Genomic DNA, 10,961 nt, shown 5'->3' with positions numbered 1-10,961 from the left:
GCCGCTATCTGCTGCCATTCTATCCATCTGCATCTGGCGGGCAGCCATCAATGCCCCGCGCCGAGCATGCTCACTGCCGCCGGCCCCTGACCCGCGCCACGGCGCTGATAAGCTGCAGAATGGGCTCTTGTTGGGATGAGTGACAGCAGAGTGGCTCCGATAGGGACAGACAAGGGCCTGAAAGGGACAGACCCTAGAGACCCACACGATGCTGCCAAGCCATCTCTGTTAACCCCTTCGGCTTTGCAGCCAGCCTCGGCTCCCTCAGGCACCACACGGCCGTGGCCACCATGGAGCCTCGCTGACCCACCAGGAAGGTGGGAGAGGATGGCCAGTACCTCGAGGGCAGGCAAGACCCCCAACACTGGAGCACCTTGAGGAATCCTGTTTTGATGGCTGCTCCCAAATCCCCGTGGTGCCCCCATCCTTCTGGTGTGGTGCCCAAGAAGCATCCCTGGGGTTCCCCACCTCCCTTACCTACTGCTCTCAGGAGTGGGCTTGGGGTACCCCTCCACCATTCCCTCCCAGACAGCGTTGGCCAGGGCATTGCCGATGGCTGTCATGACCATGAGAAGCTCGCTAGGCCAGTCGTCCAGGTCCAGGGAGCGCACGCGGGACAGGTGGGTGCCCAGGTTGCGATGGATCCCGGAGCACTCGATGCACATGAGGGCACCCAGGTTCAGACTGGCCCAGTCGGGATCTGAGGGCAGCAGGATCAGTGGGGGAGAGTTAATACCTGCACAGACTCACCAGCTCGTCTCCTGTGCTTCAGAAGACCCATATTTGCAGGCAGCTGCCCACCAGAACTCTTCCCAGCCCAGCGCCCCTGGGAGAGGTAGGGCCAGAGAGTCCAGGGCCCCAGGCTGGCCAGTGAGGGGTCACCGGCCAGTGTGGCAGGCGGGTCTGTACCCCACCCCTGAGGGGCAGGTCCACGGCAGGAGAGGACAGGACAGTCCCACAGAGCAGGTCTCTCTGGGCTGAGAGAGGGGGTGGCTGGGGTGGCTGGAGCCCCCTCCCATCCTGGGCGGGCCCCTCCCTCAGTGCAGTGTCTCTTACTCGGAGCGTCGCAGTCCACGCAGAAGCTGTTCCCGCGCGCGGTGCGGACGGCCTGCATGGCCTGCGCGTCGCCCTGGCTGCCCAGCCGAGCCTGGAACAGACCCCACGAGACCCCCTTCGCTGCAGGCCACACGTCCTGCACCCCCCAAGCCCGCCAGCACCACAGTCCAGGGAAACCCAGAGGGTTGTCCAGCACAGGAACACAGACAACTGGGTCTGGAGGGACCACGGATCATGGCCAGCTGCGTGCCGGAGGAGCAGGGGACATGCACCACAGCAGGGAGAAAGGGCAGAGCTGTCCAGGGAGGGAGTGAACAGCACATCTGCACATCCTGGTGGGATGCAGAATGCTCTGTGGGGCCGGAGCCAGGCTGGGAAGAGGTGACAGAAAACCTGGGGGGAATTCCAGTGATGGGATTCAACTGATGGGGAGCAGAGGGATCTGGATAGGATCCAGCCTGGACAGACAGGCTAACATGGGACATGGAGGGATGTGGCAGAAGCCAGAGAGGAGAGAACAGAGCAGACCTTGGCCAAGGCCTCTTACCTTGTTCTTACTGCTCTCGCAGCCCTGCAGGCTGGCCAGGATCTGGCTCTCAATGGCCTGCACCCAGAGCTCCCGCTCCTCCGATGTTGAGGCCTCAAAGAGCCACGTCTGGCCCGTCAGCGACACGATAATGAACTCAAATGGCTCATCTGGTTCTGGAAGAGAAAGGTGTGCCATGACATGGGGCTGGGAAGGAGGGGGTCTGCCATCGGACAGTCCCCACGGGCCATCACTGTGCCTGCACATGGGCAGGGTCACTGGCAGCAGTGGAGCCCAGGGGGCTGGGACAGGCAAGTGACAGCAGGGAGGAACCAGAGCTCTGTGCCAGCCCTCCCTCCCTCTGCCCACACAGCTCCACTGGCCTTGGCTCGCCCTTCTGCGGCCTCTTTCCCCCGCCATCTGGTCTGGGAAACCTAGGAGGCTTCCAGACCCCTGGAAGCTGCTTGCACCCACTCTCTCTGCCCTGTGTCCCACCCTCGGAGAAAACTGCCAGTCTCTGGAGTAGTGAAGTCAGCTCCTCCGAGAGCTGGTGCCTCAAAACTGCCCCAGCTCCAGCACTCGGTGCCTGCCCACGAGTGGCTTTGGAGGGACAGGCCCCGCACAGCGAGTGAAGCAATGCAGGGAGGTCCCGTGCTGTGCCGAGGGTTCAGAGGGAGCCCTTCGCCAAGGCTTAAAATGCGTTCTACCCCCCAACGCCTGCCAGCCCGGGCTCTGCCCTGCAGCCCCCCACGGGCACAGTTCATGGGGTGCCATCCTCAGCCTCGCACCCAGAGCCAGCATTTACCTTTTATTGCCAACTTCAGTAGTTAGTGCAGTAAATGACTTAACTAAGCGGGGCCTGAATGGAATGACTAATAAACGTTATGTCACAGCACACGCTTCAGCTCATAGCAAAATGATTTGTAATTACCTAATTAGCGTTATGCAAATAACACCCTCATCTCCATAATGTGCCTTCCCAGCTCTCTATTAAAAGCAGAGAGTCAACTGCTCAGCTCCAGAGACAGCACAGAGGCCGAGGGGCCCTCGGTCCTCAGCGAGGCAGAGCCGCACTGGCCTCAAGCCTGGCAGGGTCTGTGCCTACTGGGGCTGACATGGAGAGGCGAGCAGGGGAGTCTGGAGGGGTCTGGAGGGGGTCCTCTCTTCTGCCTGACTTCTCTGTGGTGAAGAAGCCCCTCACAGTGGAGGGAAGCAGCAGGAGGACAGGGACTGAGGAGGTGCCACAGCCCCCATCAGGGCTGTGAACGGCTGCAGAGGCCTCTGGCTGGGTCCCACCAAGGGCATGGCCACCCTCGGCTGTTGTTGGGCCATCTGGCCCCACCTAAGCCAATCTGTGCCCACAAATACCCCCAGAACATGGTGCAGCCTTGGGAAGTCTCCTTAGGAAGGCCAGCTCCAGTGGGAGTGGTGAGAGAGCACAGCCCTTCCTCACAGGCACCACCTGCATTGACAAGTACCAGGCACAGCACCCAACTTCATCTCTCCCCATCGTGCAGAGGTGTTCATCCCACACCAACCTGAGGGTAAACTGCCCTCCTGTGCCTGTGCCGTGGTGCAGAGTGCCTTGGGATCCTGCATTCCACGGTTAAAAGTGTGAGTGACATCAGGCTGGAATGGTGCTGCCCTTTGCCAGTGCTGAGAGCTCCATGACATGTCCTGCATGGATCCCAGCAGCAGTCCCCAGCTTGGAGACCAACAGGGCTCGTGCACCGGTGTAGGAATGCAAGGCTGGGTTTCCACACCAGATGAGCCTGAGGAGGATGGAATGACTCCAGCATGTGGGACTCTCCTGGTTTGCCCTTCCCAGATAGGAAGAGGAGGTTGTTTCGTTCATTTCACCCTAAATCAGCCTGGGAATCTTCCTCTGGGGAAAGATGTCTGCACCTGCCTCTCCTGCTGGATTGAGACTCTGGGCCCTCAGGAGGCTGGCAGACTGAGGGTAGGGGGCAGACAGTCGCCCTGCTGGACTCTCCCCTCTCTTGTGATGCTCCAGCCTAATGGGGACATCCCACTTGTCCAGCACTTTGCCCTTTCCTCCAGCTCTCAACCACAGGAGAGACCCCACAGTCTCCGCTCTGGGAGGCTCGCTTCAGGCCATGTGCCTCCTCCCCTAAGGGTGTTTGCTGTGGAGGCTTCAAGGACACCAAATCCCAGCTCAAGAACAAGATTCTTGGCAAATATACAGCTGGTGACTTGTGAATACTGGGAGAAGAAATAACCAGACAACAGCCAGGCTAACAGGCACTGCCTCCTTGGCTCACTGGCACCAGCCTCTGTGACTGCTGCCAGACCCGGGCACAGGCAGGGAGCCCCCGGGTTGCAGGGGAGCCAGGACCAGCCCCCCACAGCAGGGTCAGTGGTTGCCCTGGGCCAAGCACTACCAGCCAGGAGAGAGCAGCAGCTCCCTGAGATTGCCCATGTGCTGGAGGGAGCGTTTGCAGAGAACACTCCTGGGGCACCCTGACACATCAGAACGGGCCCTGTTCTCAAATCTCTCCCTTCCTTGGTCTCAGTCTCCCGTGGCTGCCGTCACTGTGCTGCAGAGCCCAAGCCAGCTGCCTGGACCTGGGAAGCACTGGATGCACCTCAAGCCCTCCCTGCCGCCGAGCCGCTTCTGCTGTCACTGAACAGCAGGAAGCAGGTCATGGTCCCTGGGACACAGCAAGGACTCCTGCCATGGGCTCACAAGGCTCCATCCTCCTTGTTCCTGTCTCTTGTTTGCCCAGTACCTCCCTACCAAACATGCAGGTAGGAATCTCAGCCCCAGCCTTCCTGTGCCTGTAAGCTTCCCAGTGGAAGCAAATGTCCACCCTGCCTCCCCCAGGCCTTGTGCTGGGCTGGGGGGCTCCCAACCCTCTGCTCAGGACATTTACAGGGGGCAGGCAAGTCCCTCCTGCTGGGACATGGAAATTTCTGGGGCTCCAACCCCCCTGGGATGGACCTTTGCACTGTCACAGCTTAGTGACATCCTGGGGCCCTGGGGCTGCCTGGTTCCAGCCCTGGCAGCAGTCCCAGTCTGACCAAAGCCCCTGCACAGGCTCCACAAGCTGGGGGACTCTGCTCCTTTCCTCCTTTGTGCCTCCTGGATTCCAGCTTCATGCTGAACAAAGGGCCTGTTGCTCTCGGAGCCCAGGAAGAGCTAACAAAGGACCACAGCTAAAGCACACCAAGGCAAACTCCCCACATCTCTTCCCTGCAGTAACACAGGATGGCATCTCTTTGGAGGCCCGAGCACAGCGTGGCTATGGCAGAAGGGCAGGGCACTGTGGGATCACACCCCTGGATTCACACGTGGGGTTCAGCAGAGAAGGGAATCAAGGACTCAGAGCAGCTTTGAACACTGTGCAGATCCAGCTTCTGGGACAGTCTGGGACCAGTTCCTGAGCTCCCCAAGGGATCCATACAAGTTGAATCAGACTCAAGTCATTGCTTTAGGGGAAGTACAGGGCAGTCTCATCTTTTTCTGGGGAGAGGTACAGGTTTCAATGTGGCAGGGGCATTTCTGGCTGGATAAAAGCACAGCATGAAACAGATGACATGGGCAGAAGGGTCTGGACTACCTCTGCTGAAGCAGAGCTGGCAGAACTCCCTTTCCTGCCCCACGTGTGGGCACAGGCTCCTTCCCAGAGCCCAGAGGAGCCTTAGAGTTCCAACTCAACAGGGCTCAGGTCCCAGAGGAAGCCACTCCTACGGGAGGCCTTCCTATCTGCCTTGGGGTGAGGGGCTATCCTGGGGCCAGACAGCAGAGCCCGTCCCCCCAGCTGCCCCCCGGCGTGCTGGTGGGAGCCCATTACACCAGCTCCATTAGAATTAGTGGGCAGTGGAAATGAACGCGCTGCCTCTCTCTCTTGATGATTTTTTGATGATGTTTTAAAGACTGAGCTCCATGAAGAGTCGCTGAGCAGAGTTCGGTGGGAGCCGGCTCTGCTAATGGGTGTTAACCCCACGACCCCCCTCCAACGCCGCCCAGCAACGAGGGCTCCAAATGGGAGCAGAATTAGGGAGGGCACGGCAGAGCAGCCGGAATGGCGGGGCCATGCAGCACCCAGACCCCACTGGCAGCTGAGCTGAGCCGGCTCTGGTAGGGACCACAGCCAGGTGACCAGTCCCAGGGAGTCATCCCTCCCCAGGCTGCTGTGCTGGGCAGGCAGCCAGCACCCCCCCTCCAGCACACCAGCTTGGAAGGAAGCATGTCCTCTGGCAAGAAACAAGGGGACGGAGACATCCTGTGTGCCCTGCCAGGAGCCAGCCCAAAGGGACAGGAGGAGGGTGAGGAAGAGCCCACCAAGGTGCAAGGGAGGGCCAGAGCTCTGCTGCCCACGGGGGCCCTGGGACAAGGTACCCAGTGGGATGGTGGGTCTGTCGCTGACACCTGTGGGATGTTGGAGAGGGGAACAGTGGTGTCCTGGAGTGTTGCCCTCACAGCTTGTGCCAAGGCCCCTTTCTCTGCTCCGAATGGTGGGAAGCACAGCTATGAACAGAAGGGGTATATCAGAGGGCTAAAAACCCCTTAGCTTCAGCACAGGATAGGGCAGAGCTCAGTCCTGCTCTGTAAAGGGCTCTGGCTACACCCCACATCATCACTCAGACCAGAGACACCCCCATGGGGACCCCAACACGGAGCCAGGGGAGCAGCACTTCCCACCTCCTTTCCCATGGACGCTGTGCTTCTCCCTGGGGTGCGGCAGGTCACCCCAGGCCAGCGTGTCCCCACAGGGAGCTGCAGTGGAGCAGGGTGGCCCCATCCCTCAGCCCTACCCGAGGTGCCCCCACACAGGTTGAGGCAGCACACTCAGAGCACAAACAGCAATACAGGGGGTTGCTCCCCTGTCCCACAGGCACCAGGACACAAAGCAGCTGTGTGAGAACACAGAGGATGGAGCAGTGTCCCTCTGGTCCCTGATGCTCCTCACCCACCATGGCAGGACCATGCTCCAAAGCACTCAGACACAGGGCAGCAATTCCCTCCCCACACAGAGCACTGGACAAAGCTCCCCCATGCCAGCCCAAAGGCCCAGGGCAGCACTTCCCACCCCAGCACAGGGGATGGCAGGAGCACCTCCACATCAGCACCCCAGGCACAGAGAGCCCTCCGTGTCAGATGGCTCCCTGGGTGGCTCCTTCCCAAGCAGAGGAGTGCACAGGATAGCGTGGAATACCTTCCCTGCATCCCAGCAGGTCAGGCAGGAAGGAGCAGGATCACACTCAACATCAGCAAACAGGAAGCAGAGCTTGCATTGAGCCCTATTTTCCAAGCAGAAGTCTCCTCTCCCACCTCTGCTCTTCTCCATCTCCCAGTCATATCCAGCCTCTCCCTCCACACTGCCCTTCTCCCACTTCCATTCCTTCTCCCACTTTTTGCTGCCATAGCAAAGTGTCTCCAGCTGCCCTGGTGAGTGGGAGGTCACACAGAGAGGAGAGGAGGTGAGGGGATGCCTCCAGTGTGTGGGGCACATGGCAGAAATCAGGGGCAGGTCCTGCTTGAGGTGCAGAGAGACCCTGGCCCACAGCTCTGCTCTCTGGCTGCCAAGCCTGTGAGAAGGGTCCTGGAGCAGGGCAGCCAGCAGCCCCTGGCCTCAGGATGCTTGTTTGCAAGCTGCCACTGTACCACATCATTACGAGGTGTTTGGGATATCAACAAATTAGCAGGCGTCTGGGAAGAGAAGGATGCAGCACCATTCGTAAATGTCAGCTCGCTGCCTCCTCATTTTGCAGATCATTAAACCCAATATTCCCAACCTGTATTAGTGCGACAGGGACAGGCCCCTCCGCGGGGACAGCCGAGGAGAGCGCAGCAGGAACAGCGCCCGCTGTCCCGGCGCCCCCAGATCCAGGAGTGCCCCAGGCTGAGCTGGCACGGCCCCACGGGGGACAGCACGGGTGTGGGGGGTGGCAGCCACGGGGGCTCAAGCAGGGATGGGCACACTGAGTTGCAGAATAGAGGGCACACGGTGGGGTCTCAAATATGCGTGGGGGGAAGAACACAGTGTGTCAGGAGGAGCAGGTGCTCCTGAGGGACACCACAGGTACACAGGGGTGTGCAGGGGGTCATGTAAGGGTCAAAGAGTGTCATTTCTGGGTACATGGGGGGCGGATGCACAGCGTGAGCACAGCATGGCAGGACTGGGAGGTGGCAGAAGGGCCATGGAAGTGTGTGCAGGCACTGGGGTGGGGGAGCCACGCTGTGGGCACAGGAGGGAGGGCATGTACAGTATAGGCTTTGTGGTATGAGTGGAGGCTTGTGGTGGGGTCAGGGGTGTGCACATGAGGGTCTCTCAGGGGGCAACACGGAGCTGCACAGGGTCCTCCAGGAACCACAGAGCGAGGGGGTGGGAGCTGATGGAGATGGAGGACGGGCTGTGGTGCAGCGATGCCCGGCAGGAGCCAGGACGGAGCAGGGAGCTCCAGGGTCTGTAATGAGCAGGAGTGACTTGTTAGCACTGAATTAAGAGGCTTGGCGGAAGGAAGCGCGGGTGACACAAGCTGTGTGGGGCAGGCGGGAGCTGAGCGATGGCAGCTGGAATCCCCGGCAATCTGGTGAGTGCGGCTCAGCCCCGCGCTCCCGGCTCACCGCGATCGGCCTCCGACAGCCCCTGACAGTTGGCATTAATCACGCACATCGCCCCAACACAACTCTTTACTGGCCATCAATTTCCCGTGGGTTTTAAAACTAAAAAACAAAGACAAAACCGCGTCGTTTGGCCGCCACTGAGAAGCACATTAAGGGGCTGTCAGCTTCTCGCCATGCACCCTGCATCACTCTTTAAGCACATGAGAAGTTCATTATCCCCGGAGCTCTGGCAGCCATGGGGAGGCTGGCGCAGGGAGCGTCGCAAAGGTGCTGCTGCCCTCAGCTGTGTCTGGTGGCTCCTGGGCCCTCCTGGCTTTCAGGACAGGGGCCGAGGGTCTCAGGCACAGAGGAGCTGTGGCTGCAGGGAGGGTCTGGGTTGCTCCGTGGCAGGATGGGGCACTTTTGGCCGTGACACTTTGCTGGGTTCTGATCTGAGCAGACTTCCCTGATGGTCCCTGTGGGTTGACACTGCAACCCCACTGTGGTGACAAGCATCTTCATCCCCTGACAGCCTGACACACGTTTGCCAGCCTGTGGGTGCTCCCTGACAGCCTGAGCCGCACTCCCCTGTTTGGTGACATCCCCGGCAGCCCAATCCCATGCCTGCCATAGTTTGTGGATGCTCCCTGGCAGCCTGACACTGCGCTCTCTTTAACATGAGCCCATGTAAAATAGCAACAGCTCGTTTGATTTATGATACTTCAGAACAACTAAGATTCAATTGCTCCGCACGTCCCTGGCTCTGATTACCTCCTAAATGAGATAAACTGATGGCAATTTATCCCCAGACCTCACTAACTTTCCCAGGATGCTAACCTGAGCCGCTCGTGCCCCGCTCACAGGTGTGGGGTGGGCACAGGAAGGTGAAGGCAGTCTGGGCACTGCCCAAACCTGCTCCCTCAAACACCCCCACAGCTGCTCCTGCCCAGAGGAATACTGTGACAGAGGCTGAGCCTGACACTGCACCCAGCCCCATGCAGCTCCTGGTTTTGGGGCGTCCGGCCACAGTGCTCCCCACACTAGCACAGCCACACTGGCCTGAGCTGATGGGGAGCATGGCTCATCACTGGGCTGTGCCCATGCTCGTGCCAGGAAAGACAACCCTCCACAGAGGGATGAGCACCACAAGGGATGGCAGCTCAGCCACAAGGGACGGCAGCTCTGCCACAGGGCCCATCAGTCCCATTCCCAGCACACTGATTTCACACTTTCACTGTGTTGACTATGTGAAAGCAAAAAGCTCAGATTACCCTGCTCTGAAAAAAACTGCTGGAACTGTTCAAAAGCAGCTAAAAAAAATTCAAGGGGGGATCAGGCATACTTATGGACACCAGTCCATGAGATAAACCCATGGCCATGCCCATGACGTGGGGCAATGCTCAGCTCTGGGTTCATGGCTGGAACTGACTGACATCCATTCAGACATTGGTATGGGACCTCATGTGGAGGCTCAGCACCTCCTTGTGCTTGCACCAGTCTCTCTGTCTCATGCAGGACAGTGACCCAGGGGCGACCACCCGAGCATCAGTCCCAGAGTCACTTGCTCCTCTGCCTCTGCCCTGGGCTGCTGGTCCTGGTGACGAGCTGTCACAGAGCCCAGAGCTGTGCCAGCTCTCAGTGCAGTCCTGGTGCTGGGAGCAGGAGAGAGACCAACCAAGTTGCCCACAAAGGTACCATGGGCAAGAGACCTGGTAGCAGCTGTGTGGTAGGCAGGGGATTGTCTGCATGAACAGGAGTGTGTGACCCAGTTCCATAACTCATCCTGAGCACAGGGGTGCACAAAGACCCTCTCCTGACAGAGACGCCCCTCTCTCCCCAAAACGGGGCATGCAGCTCTTTGCTGCTGGAACTGGCTACAGCAGGATGAAGATGGGAAGCTCTAAGTGCAGCAGGAGTGGCCACTCCCTGGACTCAGAGCAGGTCCTGCTGGCATGGAGGCTGGCCGCAGCCCCTCGACCCACAGCAAGGCATCCTGCTCACACAGGGGGAGCTGGGAGCACAACAGAAGTGATCCTGCCTTTGGAAGTCCAATTTTGCAATCGGACCAGTCTTCTAACACAGTAGATTACTTAAAAAATAAATGCAAGGTCAATTTGTTAACAGCCAACCAAAAGGCAGAAACCCACCATGTAACACCTCAGGGCACCACTGAGTCCCAACACAGGCCTGGGAGCAGCTGGTTCCCATCACCTCTGCCTGACCACAGCGCTGAGCTGGCGGGTGCTGCACCCACTCACCCCCTGGAGGAGGGCACGGGGGCTTGGAAAGTCTGGAGACACAGCAGATGGGTTGCTTGTGTGCCTGTGGGTCACAGATGCCCCCTCTGCTGTGCTGTGCTCTCCTCACCACTCACGTGGTGCTTGCACTGCTCCTTCCCACTGCCACGCCAGAGCAGCTCCCATTGCCCACGTCCCAGCACCGGCAGCACTGCGGATCCCAGCTGGGGGATTCCTCCTGCTCCTGGCACCAGTGCCACAGGCTCTGGCAGCAGGAGGATCCACGGCGTGCAAGGTCTGCCAAGTGACGGATGAAGGTTGGGAACTGACACTTTGCTGGCAAATGAAGTTCCATACTGATAAATGTGAAGGAATGCACACTGTAGGAAAAAGTTACATTACTCCAACACCTCACAGGGCTCCAAATTAACCATATCGAGACAAGGCCCAGGTATCACTGCAGGTAACACAGGCCTTTGCCCAGCTCACTGCCATGGCCAAGGACCAGGGCAGGGAACAACAGAAAATACTGTGATGCCCTCGTGCTCCACCTCTCCCACTCCACCTTCCA

The 10,961-nt window shown here is 59.3% G+C and overlaps 1 protein-coding gene across 1 annotated transcript in view; it reads right to left on the bottom strand.

The window, feature by feature from the left end:
• Window positions 1-93: 93 nt before the first annotated feature.
• LOC103762340 (arf-GAP with GTPase, ANK repeat and PH domain-containing protein 3) overlaps window positions 94-10,961 on the bottom strand; it is a 97,268-nt gene continuing 86,400 nt past the window's right edge. The window contains exons 15-17 of the mRNA XM_029957970.1: window positions 1,604-1,758; window positions 1,057-1,147; window positions 94-700 (exon numbers count right to left, since the gene is read on the bottom strand). Coding sequence (XP_029813830.1) covers window positions 474-700; window positions 1,057-1,147; window positions 1,604-1,758 — 473 coding nt within the window. The 3' untranslated portion in view covers window positions 94-473. The remainder of the gene's footprint in view (window positions 701-1,056; window positions 1,148-1,603; window positions 1,759-10,961) is intronic.

This window comes from Manacus vitellinus, unplaced genomic scaffold (assembly GCF_001715985.3).
Source record: "Manacus vitellinus isolate BGI_N305 unplaced genomic scaffold, ASM171598v3 scaffold_130_pilon, whole genome shotgun sequence".
Classification (NCBI taxonomy): Eukaryota; Metazoa; Chordata; class Aves; order Passeriformes; family Pipridae; genus Manacus; species Manacus vitellinus.
This window is presented reverse-complemented; position numbering and strand designations above follow the sequence as displayed.